Source organism: Salvelinus namaycush, chromosome 39, assembly GCF_016432855.1.
Source record: "Salvelinus namaycush isolate Seneca chromosome 39, SaNama_1.0, whole genome shotgun sequence".
Taxonomy (NCBI): domain Eukaryota; kingdom Metazoa; phylum Chordata; class Actinopteri; order Salmoniformes; family Salmonidae; genus Salvelinus; species Salvelinus namaycush.
The window spans coordinates 22004673-22030337 of NC_052345.1; the positions used below are offsets into that span (position 1 = coordinate 22004673).

Here is a 25665-nt window from a genome sequence, read left to right on the forward strand (position 1 = left end):
TCACGCAAGTGGATGTCAGACATTGTGACGGAGAAGTCCAGTGGGTACACGACTCGGGCTGGTTCCCGGAGTAGCCCTCTACAAGATCATCACCAGACTCCGTCTTCATCAGCCATATCCCTAACCACCTTCGTCTGATCAAGCCAGCACTCAAAGACTTGGCCTCTATTAGTTGATCTAGCCAACTATAGCTAGGCTACTAATGATAATGTATTGCACCTGCAATAACATAGCTCAGATGTGCGAGGGCATCCTTTTATGTTGAAAGTATAACAGTAGATGTACTGATTTTGTATTATTACAAACAAGAAACACTTTTAAATGAGAACAGAAATCCACTTTGGGTTTATAAAAAGGACATCACCAAAAATGCTACAAAATGAATAAATGAATATCTATAAATAAAATATATACATAAATCTACTGCTTAATCAAATCAAATTGTCTTGGTCCCGTACACAGACTTGCAAATGTTATCGCAGGTGCTGCCAAATGCTTGTGTTTCTAGCTTCAACAGTGCAGTAATACTTTGCAATACAAAACAATACACACATAATCCAAAAAGAAAGAAATTAAGAAATATCAGAACGAGCTATGTCAGTCTGAAAATGCACGTACTATAAAATGTTATATTTTGCGTCATGCGCGATCGCGTTGTTTCTCGATATTCATTGATTTCTGTAGGGCAACCCCATATCTAAGCCAAGCAATAAAGAAAGCTCTGTAGTGAATTCCCAGTCTCAATAGCCAGTTATTGCAGGATATCAAAGAATATGCAGTAACAACAGTATTTCAGTTCGACAAAACATTATCTATTAAAACTGTAAATGGTAAGTACAAATTCTACAGGCCCTTCCAAAGTGGAAGTGCAGGGGTAAACTTACAGCATACTAAAAGATTTCAGCGATGAACATGAGTAACCACATAAATTGCATAATGTAGCATTTTTGCATGTATAATCGATATGAAATGACCAATATTAAGATACTAGCTAAATGTTTTGTGAAAGACACCCTGTTTTTGTCATTTTGTGATGTATTGTTGTTGCATTTCTGTGCATCTTGGGACAGTATCAAAGTTAAATGAAAGACGAGTGTTCACTAAAATAGGTTTCAGTAAAAAGAGAACATTTTACAAAAATGTTTACATTTAAAAAAGATGCATGGGGAAAAATGTAATCTAACACAATCTCATTAAATTAACTGAAATTACACATCTTAATTTTCTTTCTCTTCAGTGACGACGTAAAGTCGCATATCCAAAGTTTTAGAACACCTACTCATTCAAGGGTTTTTATTTTTTACTATTTTCTACATTGTAGAATAATAGAGAAGACATCAAAACTATGAAATAACACATATGGAATCATGTAGTAACCAAAAAAAAAAGTTAAACAAATCAAAATGTATTTTATTTGAGATTCTTCAAAGTAGCTACCCTTTGCCTTGATGACAGCTTTGCACACTCTTGGCGTTCTTCATATATTCATTGCTTTTGGTAGCGCATCCCCAATATATCTAATTGATCAGCTGTTGTCAAAACCGAAATTAGTATGACATCCAGGCATTTTAAAGTATACTACATTTTTCGAAATGTCACATACCATAAAATGTCATTTTTCCCGGACTCAAGTATGGGTTTCAGACACGGCCACTGATACACAACGAAAGCGAACTAGTATTGGGTGAGATGATAGAGCATGCTAGGAAAGAAATGACGTTGCCACGAGCAGAACCAGATATATTGAAATGAGCGAGATGCTCTCTCACAGTCACACACACAGTATCTGTGCACGTGTTCGCATCACGCTGTTCACAGCGTGGTAGCGAGGGCACCAAAGAAATTCCTTGTGCCTCAGCGTTCTAAGTTGTTGCGGGAAATGTATCAATTATGCTGTTTGCGTTCTGTATCTACATCACATCGCTGAGTCTTCCTTTTAAATTGGCTGGATCAGTCGGTTACTGAGGTAACACGCAGCTCCAAGACCCTGTCCGGAAACAACCCTTAAGCCCGAAGCATCATTGGCAAACGCCCCTTCTTTGACACGGGGATGTGTGAGTTTTAGATTTGAGTTTCTATACACGTTTCTCAGGGAAAGGAGCATTGCAAAGTCGAAGTGTTACCACTAAATGTCTTTATTTCAGTCACCATTACATCCCTAATTCTCTCTGTGCCTCTCTTTAAATGTTCCTCCACAGGGCTCCAAGCGCATCTTGAGGTCCAACGAGTATGTCCTTCCTCCAGATGGACTGATGGAGACTGACCTTGAGCTAACCTTCTCACTCCAGGTAGGGCCAGGTTAACACGGCTTTCAAAACTATTATATAGTGTCAAAGAGTGATCCGTTATGTGACTGAAATACATATTTTCAATAGCCAACGGTTGATGTACAGCGCTTTTTGCTAAAGTAATGGTAGTGCCTATGTAAACATCATACCCCCTTTTTAGTTATAGTGTATTTCCCACACCTCATTTTGGCATTCAAAGCCCATCTGAGGTGGCGGGTCTGAAGGCATCAAAGAAATGACTGACTGAAGAAAAATGTTGTCATGGCTACAGAAGTGATGCAAGGTGTGATGTAACCTCCTGTAACACCTAATGTGTGTTCCGCCCTTTTCTGTCCCCCCTAGTATCCCCACTTCCTCAAAAGGGACGCCAACCGATTGCAGATCATGCTGCAGAGGAGGAAGCGATATAAAAACCGCACCATCCTGGGATATAAGACCTTAGCTGTGGGCGTCATCAATATGGCAGAGGTAAAGACAACAGCTTAATATTTGTGACAATTTTTTTTAATCACAACGGCATATGAAGTCAAACGCACGTTGCTTATCATGGGGTTATACATCCGTAACTATGGAAAACAAGGCCCATGGTGCGAATTACGGGGGAGCCCAGGGCTCAGCCCCGCTGAATGAGACGTTATCTCCCCTAAATGCAACGAAAGTCAAACTTTGTGAGGTCTCAAAAAAAATGCTGATTTAACCATTCTCCTATCAATTTAAAATGCAGTGGTAAATATGCTTTACAGTGGTAAATATGAAAATAAAATCTTCCTATGAAACGAACACCCCCACCTCTTTGTCATGGTTTAAACCATGTGTTTCCATGTGGCAGCGCTGTCCATCCAGTAGTGCTGAATTTCGGCTTCAGATGAGCTCCTTTTCGCATAGATTTTCCTTTTGTACTTCAAAAAAAAAATCTATTTGTTTGCCATGCGTCCTTGATAAAAATAGCCTTCATTCCAATGCATTTAAGTTGTCCCGACTTTTCAGGCTACAAAAAAGCTCAATTTGTCAGCAATCGCAGAATCTCATTAGGCACACTTTTTTGGTGTTTTGTAACAGATGTCTATTTCCATTCATAAAATGGCGCGAGTATGTAGTTTGGATGCTGGAATTATTTTGGAGTGGACGAACACGCCTACTTTTTGAAGAGATTTGTTTGACAATCAGATGAAAATATCATGACTGGTTGTGTTTATGCCACAATAAAAGGGAATTCATTTTTACAGTTTAAATTATGTCTTTATTGTTAGGCGCGTGCACTCAAAACAGGTTACGCATTACAATTTGTTTGATGTTACTAATAGCAATTCGTATAATATGTTCCGAATTCAATTTTTTTGTGGTTAACATTGGCTAGGTGGCTAATGCTAATGTTTATCATAGCTAGGCTAGGGGTTAACTTCTTCTGGCTGCAAGCCCGAGGCCGGCCACAATATGACAACAGCCACTTCAAGTGCAGGGCGCGAAATTCAAAATATATTTTTTTGAAATATTTAACTTTCACACATTAACAAGTCCAATACAGCATATGAAAGATAAACATCTTGTGAATCCAGCCAACATGTCCGATTTTTAAAATGTTTTACAGCGAAAACACCACATATATTTATGTTAGCTCACCACCAAATACAAAAAAGGACAGACATTTTTCACAGCACAGGTAGCATGCACAAAGCCAACCTAACTAACCAAGAACCAACCAAACTAACCAAGAAACAACTTCATCAGATGACAGTCTTATAACATGTTATTCAATAAATCTATGTTTTGTTCGAAAAATGTGCATATTTGAGCTATAAATCAGTTTTACATTGCAGCTACCATCACAGCTACCGTCAGAAATGGCACCGAAGCAGCCAGAGTAATTACAGACACCAACGTCAAATACCTAAATACTCATCATAAAACATTTCTGAAAAATACATGGTGTACAGCAAATGAAAGACAGGCATCTTGTGATTCCAGCCAATATTTCCGATTTCTTAAGTGTTTTACAGCGAAAACACAATATAGCATTATATTAGCTTACCACAATAGCCAGAAACACAAGCCATTCCCCAGCAGCAAAAGTTAGCGATCGTAACAAACCAGCAAAAGATATATAATTTTTGACTAACCTTGATAAGCTTCATCAGATGACAGTCCTATAACATCAGGTTATACATACACTTATGTTTTGTTCGACAATGTGCATATTTAGAGCTGAAATCAGTGGTTATACATTGTGCTAACGTAGCATCTTTTTCCCACAACGTCCGGATATTTTTCTGGCACTCACATATTCTGACCAAATAACTATTCATAAACATAACTAAAAAATACATGTTGTATAGGAAATGATAGATACACTAGTTCTTAATGCAATCGCTGTGTTAGAATTCTAAAAAGAACTTCATTACGATATGCAGTTTACGTTATGGCGAGAGCGTGCCCAAAACCTGGCCGCAAACTACTAGTTCACATGTACGACAGATATATGAAATAACATCATAAAATGGGTCCTACTTTTGCTGATCTTCCATCAGAATGTTGTACAAGGGGTCCTTTGTCCAGAACAATCATTGTTTGGTTTTAGAACGGCCTTTTTCCCTCTCGATTTAGCAAGTACACTTGCCAAGTGGCGCGAATCTCTCCATCGTCAACAAACTCAGAGAACGGAACACGGTAAAACTCCCGAAAAAATTTCAATAATCTGATTAAACTATATTGAAAAAACATACTTTACGATGATATTGTCACATGTATCAAATAAAATCAAAGCTGGAGATATTAGTCGTCCATAACGACAGCTTATCAGAAGGCAAATCCAGGTCCCTTAACGCGCTCTCCAGAAAACAGGAACCTGGTGACACGTCATGCCGAAAGCTATTATGCGACCCCAGATCAAGTTACACACTCCATTTCTTCTCTCACTGCCTGTCGACATCTAGTGGAAGACGTATGAAGTGCATCTAAACTAATAAATATCAAGGACTTTAATAGGCAGGCCCTAGAACAGTGCATCGATTTCAGATTTTCCACTTCCTGTCAGGAAGTTTGCTGCAAAAGGAGTTCTGTTTTACTCACAGATATAATTCAAACGGTTTTAGAAACTAGAGAGTGTTTTCTATCCAATAGTAATAATAATATGCATATTGTACGAGCAAGAATTGAGTACGAGGCCGTTTGAAATGGGCACCTTTTATCCGGCTACTCAATACTGCCCCTGCAGCCCAAACAGGTTAAGGTTAGGTGAGGAGGTTGGTTAGGAGTTAAGTTAAAGGGTTAAGGTTAGGGGAAGGGTTAGCTAACATGCTAAGTAGTTGCATAGTAGCTTAAAAGTAGTAAGTTGCGTTAAGTAACCTTCTGTCTTATTTAACCATACCAAATGTAACACATCATACTAATTTGATTTACGTATATTATGTTACGTCTAGTCTATGAGATCAGGCTGCTCTACCAGTTCCAATTCAGAATACATTTTTAGCAAGGTCTGTGCTAAATTCAAAGTTGCCAAAGCAAGAAGGAACTTATTAACTGGCCATAACAGGGAACTGTAACCGAATGCATAAAGTGAACAGAAGTGATATACAGAAACCCACTATTTGAAATTGACTGAACACAAGCCAATGTCATTATATGCACATCCGTGAACTATTCCAAACAGCCACCAGCCAGCATTAAACCATGCCCCCGGATGTAGGCATGCTTCCCCATTCCTCCAATCACATTACAGGACTACCATAGCTACATTTCCTCAGGTCTCCATCCGCAATACACTCGCAATTAGTTTCACAATTCCGCCTCCGCAAACGCCTGAATAATACAGCATGCTGGGGAGAATGACAGAGAACATGTCATACTCAGTAGAGATGTGACTGTGTGAACAAAGTGCCGTCAGGCTTTGCCTTGGGTTTGAATGACAGCAGGGATTGGAGAACATTTGGAGCTTTCATTTTCGATGCAACCTGCCCCAGTGATGGATGGTTAATGAAACTCCAGGGCTGCCTCTCAAATGGCACCGTATGCGATTTGGTACACAGCCTAGAGCTTAGAGCCAACGTAGAGAAGTGGGGTGGGAGTAGAGGCGTCGCTGTGATGGGGTTTCTGTCAAGGTGAGAGGCACAAATCCGATTTGGTGAGACATGAGGAAGAAAATTAAGTTTCCCCGTTTCTAAGAAAAACTGTGTGCATCAGTTGGAAGGTGCGTGTGCGTGTGTGTTTGCAAATTTATGAATGTGTGTGTGCCTGCATGGGCTTGTGTTTGTTTGTGTGTGCGTCTGCATTAGCCCATGTATTTTACTCAGGTACTCATTGTTCTGTTTCAATGAACACAAAAACTCTTGTATGTCGCTCACACACTTCTCTGTCCTGATTTGGGTTTAGGTGATGCAGCATCCGACAGATGGAGCCCAGATCCTGGGTCTCCATAGCAACGTGAAGGAGGTGCCGGTGCGTGCGGCCGAGCTCAGCGTGTATTCCCTGTCCAGTCAGCCCATTGACCATGAGGACGGCAGCGGGCAGCCAGGGACCAAGGCCAAAGCCTTAGGTGGGGGACCTTGAAACCAGTGCCTGTCATTACAAGTGTTTGGCTCACATGCTGAGGAAAGCTATTCATCCCGAAAAACAGTTGGTTTTGCCATAATGTTATTTAATTGCATAAAGTATCCTTGTCCGAGTCTCCTGCCCTAAGGGCCGTTCTGGCTATCTCTTGTTTCTGTCGCATGAGTCAGCTTGGACTGGATGCTGGACTGGACGCTAGTCTATCTCAGGGCTTTTAATGGCATAATAAGTGCATATTTACATTGCACTTAGCCTGACAGTCGCGTGAGTGAAACCATTTCCTCCGCGCTTCTTAACACCTGCCTCCTTAACCAGGAAGCCAGCCACAACCAGTTTGTCGGAGGAAACACCATTCAACTGTTGACCGAGGCTAGCCTGTAGGCGCCCGGCCCGCCATAAGGAGTCGCTAGAGCATAAATGAGCCAAGTAAAGCTCCCCTCCCCTAACCCGGACGGCGCTGGGCCAATTGTGTGCCGCCCTATGGGACTCCCAATCACGGCCGGTTGTGAAGCAGCCCGGGATCGAACCCAGGTCTGTAGTGACGCCTCTAGCACTGTGATGCCTTAGACCGCTGCGCCACTCAGGAGGCCCAGGCAATTGCACATTTTAATAGACATTTGTTTCTATATTGACAACTCGTTTTCACAAAGGGCATGACACAGAATGGCTGAGGTTAACTTTTCTAAAAAAGAAATTATTTTGAAAGAAATGTATTTTGTGTAGCCTTTCAATGTCTCAATGTTTCAGTCATCCTTGTGTCACTAGAGATTTCTATACATTCACTACTTAAAAATCTATTTACTGAAGTGCATTAAGCCCACCACAGACCCACTAATAGCCCGTGTATTTGCCTGTGTCCACAGACCACCGTTACTACCGGGGCCTATAGCCCTAACCATGACAGCTTAAGTACATTAGGACTAATGTTACTGAGGGGAAATGGAGGATATTAATCTCAGTGATTCTTAAGGCATTTACAGCCTGGCACCTGATGTTCCCTTAGGATCCTCGTGCTCCCAGAGCCAAAATGGATGCCCAGTAAACGATACAGATGTCAGATGCACTAATGTAAAGGAATTCCCTCTGAAACTGACAGCCTGCGGCTGCCAGAGTTTAACAGTGAGTGAATGGAGAATTGACATGTAGCTTATGTTCCTGTCTTTCACCCCAGATCGCTCCCCGGATATGGACAACTACTCCGAGGATGACGACGACAGCTACTCCTCGGAGCAGGAAGCTAGCGACGATGCTGTTCAACCAGTGGTGAGACACAGTACATCTTACAGTTTGCTGTTGGGATGGATCTCTAGTTCTAAATATCTGTAATGGATATTTGCAGTCACACAACCCAAAATACACACTGTATACCAATACAGTAAATCCCTGCATACTATTTCTCCTGGGTTCTAGTTGTAGTTATAGACCAAAATGTCATTGGCTGTGTGTTTTTCAATCGATAACTCACAGAACTGCACTTTATTGTTCTAGCCCAGCATTAACATACCTGATTCCACTAATCTTGATGATCAGGTGTGTTAGTGCTGGGCTGGAACAAAAAGGTACATTCCCATGGGTTGTAAAAACACTGCTCTCTATGACACAAAACGCTCTCTTTTGTAGGACCTGTACGATGAGGATGAGGATGTGCAAAGGAAGCCAAAGAAAAACCGGAGGAAAATGATTCGTACGACATCCATGACAAGAGTAAGGATGGGGGGAGCCTCTCTATATCAACAACTTTACAATGTGGTTGGATAAATTCATTCAAATACACATCAAACCTAGCTTGTGAGTTTATTTTAGTGCTAGAATGAGAATAGCCCCAGCATAGAGCCCTGAGTGGCCGCGCTTCTCCTCTATGCATGCCACTCAGAAGAAATGCCATTCCGCGCAGAGACGTAAGAGATTTGAACTTCACTGAGTTCGTCCCATTCGTTTGCGTTATATAGATTCAAGCTTTTTCTGTGATTGAATCAACATTATATTAGCCCCTTTTCAATGCAACAAACCAAAACAAATCTAACTTTGCAAGATTGAGTCTGTGATTTTGTTCTAGGCAGAGCCAGAGCACAACGGAGTAGAATTCTATTGGCAGGGGTAGCCCACGAGCAGAAACGGAATAGAGCTAAGCACAGGCAAAATCTTAGAGGAAAACCTGGTTCAGTCTGCTTTCCATCAGACACTGGGAGACAAATTCACCTTTCAGCAGAACAATAACCTAAAACACAACGCCAAATATACACTGGAGTTACCAATACGACATTGAATGTTCCTGAGTGGCCTGGTTTTGACTTAAATCGGCATGAAAATCTATGGCAAGACTTGAAAATGACTGCCTAGCAATGATCAACAACCATCTTGACAAAAATAATAATAGGCAAATGTTGTACAATCCAGTTGTACAAAGCTCTTCGAGAATTATCCAAAAAGAGTCTCAATCAATCAATCAAGTTTATTTTATATAGCCCTTCGTACATCAGCTAATATCTCGAAGTGCTGTACAGAAACCCAGCCTAAAACCCCAAACAGCAAGCAATGCAGGTGTAGAAGCACGGTGGCTAGGAAAAACTCCCTAGAAAGGCCAAAACCCAGGAAGAAACCTAGAGAGGAACCAGGCTATGAGGGGTGGCCAGTCCTCTTCTGGCTGTGCCGGGTGGAGATTATAACAGAACTATGCCAAGATGTTCAAAAATGTTCATAAGTGACAAGCATGGTCAAATAATAATCATGAATAAATGTCAGTTGGCTTTTCATAGCCGATCATTAAGAGTTGAAAACAGCAGGTCTGGGACAGGTGGCGGTTCCATAACCGCAGGCAGAACAGTTGAAACTGGAATAGCAGCAAGGCCAGGCGGACTGGGGACAGCAAGGAGTCACCACGCCCGGTAGTCCCGACGTATGGTCCTAGGGCTCAGGTCCTCCGAGAGAAAGAAAGAGAGAAGGAGAAAATTAGAGAGAGCCAAGATTTTCAAAATGTTCATAAATGACAAGCATGGTCAAATAATAATCAGGAATAAATGTCAGTTGGCTTTTCATAGCCGATCATTAAGAGTTGAAAACAGCAGGTCTGGGACAGGTAGGGGTTCCGTAACCGCAGGCAGAACAGTTGAAACTGGAATAGCAGCAAGGCCAGGCGGACTGGGGACAGCAAGGAGTCATCATGCCCGGTAGTCCTGACGTATGGTCCTAGGGCTCAGGTTCTCAGAGAGAGAAAGAAAGAGAGAACGAGAGAATTAGAGAGAGCATACTTAAATTCACACAGGACACTGGATAAGACAGGAGAAGTACTCCAGGTATAACCAACTGACCCTAGCCCCCCGACACATAAACTACTGCAGCATAAATACTGGAGGCTGAGACAGGAGCGGTCAGGAGACACTGTGGCCCCATCCGAAGATACCCCCGGACAGGGCCAAACAGGAAGGATATAACCCCACCCACTTTGCCAAAGCACAGCCCCCGCACCACTAGAGGGATATCTTCAACCACCAACTTACAATCCTGAGACAAGGCCGAGTATAGCCCACAAAGATCTCCACCACAGCACAAACCAAGGGGGGGCGCCAACCCAGACAGGAAGATCACGTCAGTAACTCAACCCACTCAAGTGACGCACCCCTCCTAGGGACGGCATGAAAGAGCACCAGTAAGCCAGTGACTCAGCCCCTGTAATAGGGTTAGAGGCAGAGAATCCCAGTGGAGAGAGGGGAACCGGCCAGGCAGAGACAGCAAGGGCGGTTCGTTGCTCCAGAGCCTTTCCGTTCACCTTCACACTCCTGGGCCAGACTACACTCAATCATATGACCTACTGAAGAGATAAGTCTTCAGTAAAGACTTAAAGGTTGAGACCGAGTCTGCGTCTCTCACATGGGTAGGCAGACTGTTCCATAAAAATGGAGATCTATAGGAGAAAGCCCTGCCTCCCGCTGTTTGCTTACAGTCTAAGCTGTAATCACTGCCAAAGGTGATTCTAAAATGTATTTACTGGGGGGTTGAATACTTATGTAATCAATATATATTAGTTTTATTTTTCATGAATCTTTAAAAAATATATCTTTGATATTACCAAATATTTTGTATAGATCATAAAAAAGTACCATTAATTTCATTTGAATCCCAATTTGTAGCACAACAAAATGTGGAAATGTCAAGGGGTATGAATACTTTCTGAAGGCACTGTAAGTACAATACATTTAAATGCAATACAGTTTTTTGGTCCCAATTCCTTGCTCCTGATAACTACATGCTTAGGTTTAGTGTGTGTGCTGTCTAGAAAGTTCCAAGCCAGTGCAAATGGGTGCAGTCAACAAGTGCCGACTATAATCTCTTTAAGATGTGTCTGTGTTAGGTCTGCTCCTCAGTCTTGTTCTTTTCTGGGATGGCACAGAAGATGTCTTCAGTCTGCTAAATCCTAAATCCTTTGCTAAGCAGTAGTGACAGGAGAGTTGTCCTGGAATGAGTTCAACATCCACTTTTAGACCAAAACACTGTGCAGACTAAAACACCAACTAAGGATACAAATTAAGCAGGCACAAACTGAGACCCGCACATGGGAGCTGGTAACACACACACACACACACACAAACATAAATCACAAATAACGCACACTATCAAATCCTTTTCCCTAGGCCCGGGTATTTGCTTCAAACGATAATCCTTGGTGTTGTTAATAATGACACGTCTGGCTCTCTCCAATGACCTAATGTGCCTTTGGTGAATCATGCAACACGCCACGGTCACATAAGGTCACCGAGGTTGAAGCCACTAAGCCACGTGAACATTAACTGACTTTTAATGGTGTAGCCAAGTACACTTGAGATGCTGCCACTCTTCAGATAAGAATATTAATAGGAGTAGGGTGAAATTGTCCCTAGACATTCATTTTGGGTCAGTTTTGCATTTTCCCAATGAATGAATATTGTTAGGATTGGAGGAAGGGAAGCTTATCCTAGATCTTTACCTAGGGGATACTCCACTCCGGAGCGTAATAACATTTGGCGGTGAAAACTAGACTCAAGGTATATTGTGTTAACTTCACTGTGATTTATTGCGCTCTCAACAGCTTTGTTGGTTACACTGACATCTCTGAAAGATTAGCTTATGTCATGGCGTCAGCTAATGGGGATCATAATAAAAAATGTAGTTTGTGTAGTCTTGTTGACACAACTCTTTCTTTCTCTCTCTCCCTCTATCTCACCTTCCGTTTACAGCAACCCAATTTCAAACAGAAGTTTGTGGCCCTGTTGAAGAGATTCAAAGTGACGGATGAGGTTAGTATTGCATGCTTCAACTGTTCTGTTTTTATAGGAATAACAAGCTACAAGGGATTCATCTGCCACTGCTTCAAAGTGCTTGTAGAATACTACAAGGTTCATAAAGTGTTCTTCATCTGTCCCTGTCGGAGAACCATTTCTTGTTTTCAGGTAGAACTTTCACTCAACGAAGAACACTCAAAGAACCATTTTGTGAAAAATGTTATACCAACCAAAAAGGGTTCTCCTACTACAGTGCTGGGACAGCTGAAGAACCCTTTGTTCTAGGTAGCCTCTTTTTTCGAAAAGTATATATCATTATATCTGTTAATGACGTCCCAAATACAGTGGGGCAAAAAAGTATTTAGTCAGCCACCAATTGTGCAAGTTCTCCCACTTAAAAAGATGAGGCCTGTAATTTTCATCATAGGTACACTTCAACTATGACAGACAAAATGAGAAAAATTCCAGAAAATCACATTGTAGGATTTTTAATGAATTTATTTGCAAATTATGGTGGAAAATAAGTATTTGGTCAATAACAAAAGTTTATCTCAATACTTTGTTATATACCCTTTGTTGGCAATGACAGAGGTCAAATGTTTTCTGTAAGTCTTCACAAGGTTTTCACACACTGTTGCTGGTATTTCGGCCCATTCCTCCATGCAGATCTCCTCTAGAGCAGTGATGTTTTGGGACTGTTGCTGGGCAACACGGACTTTCAACTCCCTCCAAAGATTTTCTATAGGGTTGAGATCTGGAGACTGGCTAGGCCACTCCAGGACCTTGAAATGCTTCTTATGAAGCCACTCCTTCGTTGCCCGGGCGGTGTGTGTGTGCTGAAAGACCCAGCCACGTTTCATCTTCAATGCCCTTGCTGATGGAAGGAGGTTTTCACTCAAAATCTCACGATACATGGCCCCATTCATTCTGTCCTTTACACGGATCAGTCGTCCTGGTCCCTTTGCAGAAAAACAGCCCCAAAGCATGATGTTTCCACCCCCGTGCTTCACAGTAGGTATGGTGTTCTTTGGATGCAACTCAGCATTCTTTGTCCTCCAAACACGACGAGTTGAGTTTTTACCAAAAAGTTATATTTTGGTTTCATCTGACCATATGACATTTTCCCAATCTTCTTCTGGATCATCCAAATGCTCTCTAGCAAACTTCAGACGGGCCTGGACATGTACTGGCTTAAGCAGGGGGACATGTCTGGCACTGCAGGATTTGAGTCCCTGGCGGCGTAGTGTGTTACTGATGGTAGGCTTTGTTACTTTGGTCCCAGCTCTCTGCAGGTCATTCACTAGGTCCCCCCGTGTGGTTCTGGGATTTTTGCTCACCGTTCTTGTGATCATTTTGACCCCACGGGGTGAGATCTTGCGTGGAGCCCCAGATCGAGGGAGATTATCAGTGGTCTTGTATGTCTTCCATTTCCTAATAATTGCTCCCACAGTTGATTTCTTCAAACCAAGCTGCTTACCTATTGCAGATTCAGTCTTCCCAGCCTGGTGCAGGTCTACAATTTTGTTTCTGGTTTCCTTTGTCAGCTCTTTGGTCTTGGCCATAGTGGAGTTTGGAGTGTGACTGTTTGAGGTTGGGGACAGGTGTCTTTTATACTGATAACAAGTTCAAACAGGTGCCATTAATACAGGTAACGAGTGGAGGACAGAGGAGCCTCTTAAAGAAGAAGTTACAGGTCTGTGAGAGCCAGAAATCTTGCTTGTTTGTAGGTGACCAAATACTTATTTTCCACCATAATTTGCAAATAAATTCATAAAAAATCCTACAATGTGATTTTCTGGAATTTTTCTCATTTTGTCTGTCATAGTTGAAGTGTACCTATGATGAAATTTACAGGCCTCTCTCATATTTTTAAGTGGGAGAACTTGCACAATTGGTGGCTGACTAAATACTTTTTTGCCCCACTGTATATGGAGCTTATTGACTTTGACCCTTTCTGTTTACAGATCAATTTAATTGATTTAAGTGCGTTAGCTAGGCCCACAGATCAATAATGACAAACCTCCTGGCATTGACAACTTAGATGGAAGGCTACTGAGGATGGTAGCTGACTCTATAGCCATTCCTATCATGTTTTTTATCTGAGCCTAGAGGAAGGTCTTTGAGTGGTAAAGCGGCCTTTACTGGTTCTAACAGCAGACCTATAAGCTTGCTGCCAGCTCTTAGCAAACTTTTGGAAAAAATTGTGTTTGACCAAATACAGTCCTATTTCTCTAAACAAATTAACAACAGACTTTTAGCATGCTTATAGAGAAGGGCACTCAACATGTACTGCACTGACACAAAGGACTGATGATTGGTTGAAAATAAATTGATAATAAGAAGATTGTGGGAGCTGTACTGCTAGATTTCAGTGCAGCCTTTGATATTATTGTCTATAACCTGTTGTTGAGAAAACGTATGTGCTATTGCTTTTCAACGTCTGCCATATCGTGGATTCAGAGCTATATATCTAATAGAACTCAAAGGGTTTTCTTTAATGGAAACTTCTCTAATGTCAAACATGTAAAGTGTGGTGTACCGCAGAGCAGCGCTCTGGGCCCTCTACTCTTCTATTTTTACCACTGACCTGCCACTGGCATTAAACAAAGCATATGTGTCCATGTATGCTGATGAGTCAACCATATACGCATCAGCAACCACAGCTAATGAAGTCACTGAAATCCTTAACAAAGAGTTGCAGTCTGTTTTGGAATGGGTGACCAGTAATAAACTGTTCCTGAACATCTTTAAAACTAAGAGCATTGTATTTGGCACAAATCATTCCTTAAGTGCTAGACCTCAGCTGAATCTGGTAATGAATGGTGTGGCTGTTGAACAAGTTGAGACTAAATTACTTGGCGTTACCTTAGAGTGTAAACTGTCATGGTCAAAACCATATAGATTCAATGGTTGTAAAGATGGGGAGAAGTCTAGCCGTAATAAAGAGATGCTCTGCTTTTTTGACACCACACTCCAAAAAGCAAGTTCTGCAGGCGCTAGTTTTGTCTAATCTTGATTATTGTCCAGTCGTGTGGTCCAGTGCTGCAAGGAAAGACCTAGTTAAGCTGCAGCTGGCCCAGAACAGAGCAGCACATTTTGCTCTTAATTGTAATCAGATATAAATACTATGCATGCCAGTCTCTCTTGGCTAAGAGTTGAGGAGAGACTGACTGCATCACTTCTTTTTATACGAAACATGAATGTTTTGAAAATCCCAAATTGTTTGCATAGTCAACTTACACACAGCTCTGACACACACACTTACCCCACCAAACATGCCACCAGGGGTCTTTTCACAGTCCCCAAATCCAGAACAAATTCAAGAAAGTGTACAGTATTGTATAGGGCCCTCATTGCATGGAACTTCCTTACATCTCATATTGCTCAAATTAACAGCAAATGCCTCTCCCCTGTTTGACCTAGATAGTTTGTGTGTATGCATTGATATGTAGGCTGAGTGCCTTTAAAAAAAAAAATGTATGTAGTTCTGTCCTTGAGCTGTTCTTGTCTATTGATGTTCAGTATTATGTCATTCTGTATTATGTTTCATGTTTTGTGTGGACCCCAGGAAGAGTAACTGCTACTTTTGCAACAGCTAATGTGGATCCTAATAAAATACCAAATACCACCGTAGTCTCTAACCTAACCTCGCTCGTTGTCTACCACTCTCGTCCTGAGAGCGCCACTATCCTTTATCACCTAAGTCCTTAACAATATTACCTCTCCTTCAAACAGGAAGTGACCTAAATGGGAAAGGCATCTGTGGTACCATTGGTATGTCCTAAATTGCACCTTATTCCCTATATAGTGCACTACTTTGACCAGGGCCCATTTCTCACCATGTAGGGAATAGAGTGCCATTTGGGACACACACCATGGTTCAATGTGTACAGGGCTGGCTGGGTTCATTAATGGTTGGTTATGTGCAGTATTGGATCAACACATTTATTTTACTGACAGGACGTTCTAGGGACCAATTGGTTGACCCCGGTCACGGCTTTGTCATGCATCCTGTCGTCGGGACGAAATAAATGATTGAAAACGGTTGGAAAAAGTATTGTCCTTGACAGCCGGTGTTTCACATTGTTCATCTTCCCTAAGCCGAAGTTGTGCTTCAGCACCTGCCAATATATTGAATCATAATGACATACTCATAAATGACTCATTGAGTGTCACTTCACTTGGAATTGATGAGAGTAGCAGAGGTGTGGGAACCCTTGATTGGCCGCACTAGTTTATTACCGCACCAATCCAGACATTGGGATAGTTTGTAAAAGCCAATCCCAAACTATTTGAGTCAAAATATATGTAGATATTCAACTAGTGAGAATACGAGGGGAAATAAAACATTTTCCTGCAACAACAAAAAATGTAAAGATAGACAGCGGAACGCTGATTTTATTATCACTTAGCGGTGAGTTTTGAATTGATGTTTCGATATTTTTAATTGGTCTCATCTCGGTCGGTAATGATTCATAAAAGGCAATGAGGCAACCAAGTCGGGTAATGTATGGCCTGTGGAAATTAATTAAAATGTTTTGTGCCTCTAAATCAATTTTATGTGCTCTAAGTCATTTCAGAACTAATTGACAAATAATATAAATACTCTCCGAGTTGAAAGAACATTATCTGTGTTTGTATGCATAGCTTCATAAGTCTAACTACAGTTTTCCAAATAACGGCAGCTGTTAACTCCAAAGGGAAATATGGAAAAATCCCAATTTCCTCCTTTGAGACCTGTCATGTTTCCAAAGAAAACAAATTGCTATTGTAGAGAGAATGTATTCATCATGTTGTTACAATAGCAGTATGGCTAAAGATATATAAACTCAGTGGCCAGGTTATTATCTAGTACTGGGTCGGACCCCCGTTTCTCCAGAATACCCTGAATTCTTTGTGGCATGGATTCTACATGCGGTTAGAGGTTAAGCGTTGCTCAATTGGTATCAAGGGACCTATAACGTGTGATAGGAAAACATTCCCCACACCATTACACCACCGCCACCAGCCTGTACCGTTGACACCAGGCAGGATGGGACCACGGACTCATGCTGCGTACGCCAAATCCTGACTCTGCCATCAGCAGGATGCAACAGGTACTGGGATTCATCAGACCAGGTGCTGTTTTTCCGCTCCTCAATTGTCCAGTGTTGGACCCGCTTCTTCTTGTGTTTAGCTGATAGAACCCAGTTTGGTCGTCTGCTGCAAAAGTCCATCTGTGACAAGGACCGATATAAGTTGTGCGTTCCGAGATGCCTTTCTGCACACCACTGTTGAACTGCGCCGTTATTTTGCCTGTTTGCGGTCCGCCTCTTAGCTTGCACGATTCTTGCCATTCTCCTTCGACCTCTCTCATCAACGAGCTGTTTTCGCCCACAGGACTGCCACTTACTGGATGTTATTTGTTTGTCTCATTTTCGGGTAAACCCTAGACACTGGCGTGCGTGACAAGCCAAGGAGGCCGGCCGTTTCTGAGTCACTGGAACCGGCACGCCTGGCACCGAAGATCATACCATGCTCAAAGTCGCTAAGATCACTCGTTTTGCCCCATTCTAACGTTCAATCAAACAGTAACCGGATGCCTGTCTGACTGTTTTATATAGCAAACCATGGTCACGTGACTCACTGTCTGTAGGAGCGAACCATTTTCGTGAGCAGGGTGGTGTATTTAATAAGCTGGTGGTGTATGTATACAAGTATTTTCTGAGTCACCAATGCTACTCTGAACTTCCAACTCCATCAGCCAGAAGAGTTATTCCTTGCCAGTGTGCTATTACTTGCTCTTTGGAAGTGATTTGATTGGTTGATGGATGGATAGAGAGATTGACTGATTTGATTGATTGACTGATAGATTAACTGACTGATTATTTCACTGTCCATTTGTTTGTTGCTAGGTTCTGGACTCGGACCCAGTGGACCAGACCCAGGAGGTGGAGGAGGATCTGGACCTGCTCTATGATAGTCTGGAGGTTTACAACCAGAGTGACAGCGGCCCTGAGATGGAGGACAACGAGAGTGTCCTCAGCACGCCCAAACCCAAACTCAAGTAAGGTTCTGCAAAATGTTATCGGTATTGTACACCTTATCTGAAGTAAGGCCCCACAAAATGTCCCAAATACAGACCGCTAAACCCAAACTCAAGTAGGGCCCCATATCATGTCGCCAGTACACCTACACTCAAATATGACCGCACAAATGTTGTGAGTACAGCTAAACTCAGAGGGTCCCATATAATGCTCACACTCTAGTCAAAGTGAAGACCCCGCATTTGTTCCTCAGTGTTTAAGGGGAGTTTATTTGTGCATTGTTACTGTACATGAAATCAACGCGAGAGAAAAGAAAGTCGCTGCAGGGGAGAAACGTTAGAAACAATTGCAGCTGAATGACTAATATGAAAACATCACCTAAATGGGTACACAAGTTAGTGTCACTACTACCCACCTCAGCACAGTTATTGTCTCTCAAGTATGTACTTTTTGTGAAAGTATCAAATATGTTTTTTTTTATGTGGTTGTCACCCAGGCCCTTCTTTGAGGGAATGTCCCATTCGAGCTCCCAGACTGAGATTGGGAGTCTACACAGTCAGAAGAGCCAGCCCAGGGACCTGGCCTGCATCGTAAGTACACACACGCACTCACTCCGCTTTGTTACCAGTGGAGCATAAGGCCACAACAAGCCCCGCCACACACACTAACACACACACACAAAAGTTTTTTGTTTTGTTTCTCTGCTGAACTAGCTTTTTAATATAATTTGGATTAGCATGCTAATGCTAACATAGGTCCTACCGCTCCCATAGTTTTTTTTTGACCCAATAATGCTCAAATGCTCTAAAGCTATGCAAACATGGGTAGGTTGCTGACTATCCAGATCCATTGTCTATTTAGATCTCCAGGTTTACTCTTTATGTAGCTATCAATAAGATGAGGAACATTTGTAGCTTGGATGAGCTATCCCTTTAGTGGTGATTTGGGACATCCATATATATGCCAGGGGAATCATTTATCAATATTGCATAGAAACAATTACGAAAAATAAGTGTTTTATCAAACAATTCTACGAGCGTCATAAACATAGGCGATAACTGTTGATGAATACCAAATGTTCTCAGCGTCAGTGCTTGTGCACGACCTTGGCTATTTGCATTTCGAAACACCCCTAATTAACCATACATGAGAAAAATCATCCCTTTTTAATGCCAGTATGTAATATACAACGCCGTACCATGAAATAGCCTACAACGGCGCAACCAAAACAAGCAAAGAAGAAAAAAAAACTGCTTCTAGACTGAAATAGAGTACAACCAAAATGTTTTATTTGGTTTGCTCAGTTGTGGGTTGACGAGTAAAAATGAAAACATAGCTACAAAGAGAGGACAATTCAAGTTGCTTTAGCAATGGCAAATATACTTCAAATGAGTAAGCGACACTCACCAATAAGCCATTCGTCCTCAACAGTTCCCTCCTGTAGACGTATAGGCCAACATTGCTGTTCTGCAGAATGAACGAGTCGTGGGTTCCACCTGGCCACGAAATTCAGCAGTGTTTTTACGCGTCACATCGCCTGCACATTGAGAGTGGAAGCCTCTTCTGTTCACTTATTTGAACTTGTTAGGGTTATGTTTTATGACGACGTATGTGCCGTCTATTGCTCCGTTCGTATTTGGGAACCCATTGATGGCAAAGAAACCCCTCTTGACTTCAACCTGTTGTGCGATGGTGTATGGAAGTGGTATGTTACGGTTTGTTTTGCTGGCGATTGCATCCGAAGAACATTGGCTCATCCAGGGATGTGAGATACCGATCAGCAAGCTCCCGCTGAAAAGTGGCCATTGCTAAAAACACGAGGGTGGATAGCACTTTAATGTGCACCAGAATGGCATGCGTTTTAATGTTTTGGTACACCCGGTGTGTTTTTCCAATTCTAAGCTTGACAAGCAGTTCCCTTATTCCACCACTTATCACTGTGCGTAAGCATGGTCATGGCTGTGCATACATATACACACTCTCAACCAAACGTTCATTGTGATAAATCTCCCACTTTGTGTGGAAATGATCGCACGCATGGTTTACACACAGATTTGTGGCTACACGTGATTGATAAATGAAGCCCCAGGCATTTCAAAGGATGAACTATCCCTTTAAATAGTTATGATTAGTGGCATCCATATATATATATATAGCTTGGGTGAACTATCCCTTTAAATAGTTATGATTAGTGGCATCCATATATATATGCCAGGCATTTTAGATTAGGTACATTTGTAGCTTGGATGAACTATCCCTATAAATAGTTAATTATTTTTGGCATCCGTATGCCAGGCATTTAAGATTTAATACATTTGTAGCTATACCCTTTAAATAGCCAATTATGTGTGGCATCCATATGCCAGGAATTTTAGATGGCAATTCTTGGATATTCTCTGAATTGTATGTATGGTAGTGCCGTGTACTGCTGCACCAGACACTTTAACTGTGTGGGTGATTTCTTAGTGTGAGGGTCAGATATTGAGTAAGGCCCGATCGATTCTGCGCACACGTTGTCCTAAGGCCTGCAGAAATGATTTGTACTGAGGAGGAATTGTCGTTAGTTCAAGCAAATCAAACATTGCCACAAAAATAGAACATTGATCGTCTCACTAAATATGCAGACACCAGCTATGACAGTATCGATAAAGGCATTTCAGAGTTGGACCCTGGCGCACGTTAAAGATGGAATCAACAGTAGGGGTAACAGTTTCACTGTCCGCCTCACCGCCGTTGTTATTGTTTTTGCTTTGTTGACGAAGCGGTGAGGAGCGTGGTAAATATTCTGCTGTTCTGTCCCACATGCAATGTCATAGGGAAGAAAACAGTGTTTTGTTGTTTGCAGTTACTTCTTTGTTGTTGTAATATCACAAAGGAGCGTGACAGTTTCACCATTAAGGATTACAGCTTTAAGTAAGCAAACGTCTGGAACGTTGCAGATAGAAATGTCATGAATGCAGTGTGTTCCTGAAAATCTGATGTAGCTTGTGTCATGACAAAAGTAGATAGTTAAGGGGTAGCCAGCCACCTAAGGGTTAGTAGTCACCTATTTCGCTGGCAGCTGGCGCATATGAAAACACACTGAATAGAGTTCATGTGATTTCTATACATGGAATTAGGATATGCTCAAGGGTGTCCCCTAGCTGACGGTTTTGGTAACTGCGTCCTGTGTTCTGTTCCTTTTAGGGTGGAGAGCTGCTGTCCCCGGACAGGGCCAAAGTCCAAATAGGGACCAAGTATATAGACGACAGCGCCGGATTGGAGTCTCCTGCAGGGGTGAGTGGGCAAGCTGCCCCTAGGTACAGCTCTAGGATCAGCTTCCCTTCCCCTAATTCTGGCCTTAACCATAAGTGGGGAGAAACTGACCCAAGATCGGTGTCTAAAGACAACTTTATTCTACACCGGGCAACCTCTGGAGGATCCCTGTAGGCTTAACATATTGTGTGCTCTTTCTCTCTTGCTTTGTCTCTCTTGCTGTTCTCTCTCTTTATCAAGGGCTGGGCTGGTCTCTCTGTCTCCTAGTACCTCTCTCTTTCTTTCCACTGTCTCTCTTTTTGCCTGTCTCTTTGCCTCAACTCACTCATGTTCTCTCATTTGATGTCTGTCGTTCTCTCTACCTGTCTTTTTTTACCCATTCTCTCTCTTTCTCACTAACCATGTTTCCATCAACCCATTTTTATGGAAGTAATAAAAAACTGATTTTCTAGGTACTGTGTGCATTTCATCATATTACGTATTGGTTGCGGTTGCTACCTCTTGGGCATGATCCAATTGAGAAAACAATGATCTCAATGGCTGCGTTCCAAATGGCACCATATTCCCAATGTAGTGTACTAATTTAGGGCCCATAGGGATCTGGTCAAAAGTAGTGCACTATAAATGGGATAGGGTGGGATGCAGATAATTGAGTTCACCTGTAAAACAGGTGTTCTCAACTCGCACAGGGTGAACCTTCGTGACTCGTGTCTCTGGTGTCAGTGAATTCCCACTGACAATACCAACTGGAAAAGGACTGTTAAATAAAGTGTTAATTAATCTCTAGGGAGAGAAATGAACCAGCGGGAACGCGATGCAGCGGTGCAGCGGATGGAAATCCAATGAATGAGTGAAATACCCTAGTATGTACTGTACATCCCTATATATTGAAAACGGTATATATATTTTGAACTATATTTCTCCCATTATGTCCATTATGTACAGGACGCGGAGGATGAGGAGACTAGGGCTGGCACAGGGCCAGGGGAGGCTAACCCCAACCCCACTCCCATCAGCTGGGACCTGAGCACGGACAAACTGCCCGGCCCAGTGGCCAAACTCTGCAAGACCGAGTCCCAGACACTCATGTCGCCGAGGTAGCCGCCCACATGCATAACCGCTCACTTGCATGTGTGTATGACATTTATGCATTCACACGCACAAAAACAGTCAGACGCACACAGTCTCACACACAGTACCGCTGCTCGCTTTATTCCAACCCAGCACTAATACACCTGATACCACTAACTGTGATCCAGATTGACCGTGAATAGTTAATTATTTGAAACCGGTGTCTCAGTGCTGGGCTGGAACAAAGCCTGCAAACCCAGTAGCTCTCCAGGCCGTGAGTTGTATAAGACACATGCCCAAAATAAAATTGATGAGAGAGAGGGAGGAAGAGAGAGAGTGGGGGGGGGGAAGAGAGGGTGAGATCAGGTTTACCTCTCTGATTGAGCACCTGGTGTCTTGGTTGTTCAGCGCAATACAGTGATTTCCCCCGCTACACCCGTCTATAAACAAACTGATCAGCAGAAGGACGTCCCCTAGCACTACTTCCACCGACTCTACTCATCTGATGAATCGAAGTCAGATCCATTGAATAAGCAATCTGCCCAGTACAGACATTGCACATTTGTCATTGTACATTTCTCCATTGTGCAAGGATAATTCAAAGCAACCACATATATAATGTGTGGCAGCCATTTTGTGCTCATAAAATGCTTCCGGAACAAAAGCTTAAAAAGCTTTTGCTGGGGAGAGTCAACGAGAAGGATTAGATGGCCAGGATTGTCTGAATTCTGCTCTAGGCATATCTACTACTTAGTATTTGTGAATAACGTATTTTTTTTATTATTAAGATTTCTCAGCAGTGGCTCAACCTGGCTCAGTGCTTCATTGGGTCCGTGCCTGTTTGTGGTCCACAGTAAAACCGAGAACAAGCTGCAGAGGCGTCCTAGGAGCACGTCCATGAAGGACCGGCAGAACTCCAAGGCCCAGAGTGACAGGACCAGCAGCATCGACAGCGAGACATCCCCGGAATCCAGGATCGCTGTCCAGGTGTGTGTGAGTGTGTGCACGATAGTGCAGTAAGCTAGTGTGTGTGTGTACAAGATCTACATATGTGTATAACAGATAGATCATGTCTTTTACTTCTGCCTCTTCCTCCGCCAGGTCCCCAGGAAGTCGGTGTACGACCAGCTAAACCAGATCCTTGTCTCTGACGAGCAGCTCCCCGAGAGCATCATCCTCATCAACACCACAGACTGGCAGGGCCAGGTAGGCCACTTTTGTGTTTGTGTTGGTCAGTGTGACTAATTAAGTGGTAAAAAACAAAGGCTACTATCTGGTCATATAAAATCATTCAAAACCGTTGGTATCCGCTTTTTTGGAAATCAATCAATTGGAACGTTACAAAATCGTCATTACAGTATTGTATAAAGACGATGAAATTACCCTCTTACCATATGCAGCTGAAGTCTGAAGTTTACATACATCTTAGCCAAATACATTTAAACTCTGTTTTTCACAATTCCTGACATTTATCTAATCCTGGTAAAAATGCCCTGTCTTAGGTCAGTTAGGATCACCACTTTATTTTAAGAATGTGAAATGTCAGAATAATAGTAGAGAATGATTTATTTCACCTTATTTATTTCATCACATTCCCAGTGGGTCAGAAGTTTACATACACTCAATTAGTATTTGGTAGCATTGCCTTTACATTGTTTAACTTGGGTCAGCCTTCCACAAGCTTCCCACAATAAGTTGGGTGAATTTTGGCCCATTCCTCCTGACAGAGCTGGTGTAACTGGGTCAGGTTTGTAGGCCTCCTTGCTCGCACACGCTTTTTCAGTTCTGCCCACAGATGTTCTATAGGATTGAGGTCAGGGCTTTTGTGATTGCCACTCCAATACCTTGACTTTGTTGTCCTTAAGCCATTTTGCCACAACTTTGGAAGTATGCTTGGGGTCATTGTCCATTTGGAAGAGCCATTTGCGACCAAGCTTTAACTTCCTGACTGATGTCTTGAGATGTTGCTTCAATATATCCACATAATTTTCCTACCTCGGGATGCCATCTATTTTGTGAAGTGCTCCAGTCCCTCCTGCAGCAAAGCAGCATCATGTTGCCACCCCCGTGCTTCACAGTTGGGATGGTGTTCTTCGGCTTTCAAGCCTCCCCCTTTATTCTCCAAGCATAACTATTTTTATTTATTTATTTCACATTTATTTAACCAGGTAGGCTAGTTGAGAACAAGCTCTCATTTACAACTGCGACCTGGCAAAGATAATGCAAAGCAGTTCGACACATACAACAACACAGAGTTACACATGGAATAAACAAAACATACAGTCAATAATACAGTAGAAAAAGTCTATATATGGGCCTCCCGGGTGGCGCAGTGGTCTAAGGCACTGCATCGCAGTGCTAGCTGTACCACCAGAGACTCTGGGTTTGAGTCCAGGCTCTGTCGCAGCCGGCCGCGACCGGGAGGCCCATGGGGCGGCGCACAATTGGCCTAGCGTCGTCCGGGAGGGTTTGGCCGGTAGGGATATCCTTGTCTCATCGCGCACTAGTGACTCCTGTGGCGGGCCGGGCACAGTGCACGCTGACCAGGTCGCTAGGTGTTTCGGTGTTTCCTCCAACACATTGGTGCGGCTGGCTTCCGGGTTGGATGTGTGTTAAAAAGCAGTGCGGCTTGGTTGGGTTGTGTTTCGGAGGACGCATGGCTCTCGACCTTCGCCTCTCCCGAGTCCGTACGGGAGTTGTAGCGATGAGACAAGACAGTAACTACTAACAATTGGATACCACGAAAAAGGGGGTAAAAAGAAAAGTCGGTGTGCAAATGAGGTAGGATAAGGGAGGTAAGGCAATAAATAGGCTATGGTGGCAAAGTAATTACAATATACCAATTAAACACTGGAGTGATAGATGTGCAGAAGATGAATGTGCAAGTAGAGATACTGGGGTGCAAAGGAGCAAGATAAATAAATAAATAAATACAGTATTGGGATGAGGTAGTTGGATGGGCTATTTACAGTTGGGCTATGTACAGGTGCAGTGATCTCTGAGATGCTCTGACAGCTGGTGCTTTAAGCTAGTGAGGGAGATATGAGTCTCCAACTTCAGTGATTTTTGCAGTTCGTTCCAGTCATTGGCAGCAGAGAACTGGAAGGAAAGGCGGCCAAAGGAGGAATTGGCTTTGGAGGTGACCAGTGAGATATACCTGTGGGTGCTGCTATGGTGACCAGTGAGCGGGGGTTTACCTAGCAAAAAACTTGTAGATGACCTGGAGCC

At 42.6% G+C, this 25665-nt stretch overlaps 1 protein-coding gene across 1 annotated transcript in view; it reads left to right on the forward strand.

The window, feature by feature from the left end:
• Positions 1-25665, forward strand: part of LOC120032762 (phosphofurin acidic cluster sorting protein 2-like) — a 100236-nt gene that overhangs the window by 55714 nt on the left and 18857 nt on the right. The window contains exons 3-14 of the mRNA XM_038978945.1: positions 2199-2288; positions 2631-2756; positions 6654-6816; positions 8002-8093; positions 8451-8534; positions 12041-12100; positions 17980-18131; positions 18608-18701; positions 21298-21387; positions 22312-22463; positions 23292-23424; positions 23539-23643. Of these exons, the coding sequence (XP_038834873.1) occupies positions 2199-2288; positions 2631-2756; positions 6654-6816; positions 8002-8093; positions 8451-8534; positions 12041-12100; positions 17980-18131; positions 18608-18701; positions 21298-21387; positions 22312-22463; positions 23292-23424; positions 23539-23643 (1341 nt within the window). The remainder of the gene's footprint in view (positions 1-2198; positions 2289-2630; positions 2757-6653; positions 6817-8001; positions 8094-8450; positions 8535-12040; positions 12101-17979; positions 18132-18607; positions 18702-21297; positions 21388-22311; positions 22464-23291; positions 23425-23538; positions 23644-25665) is intronic.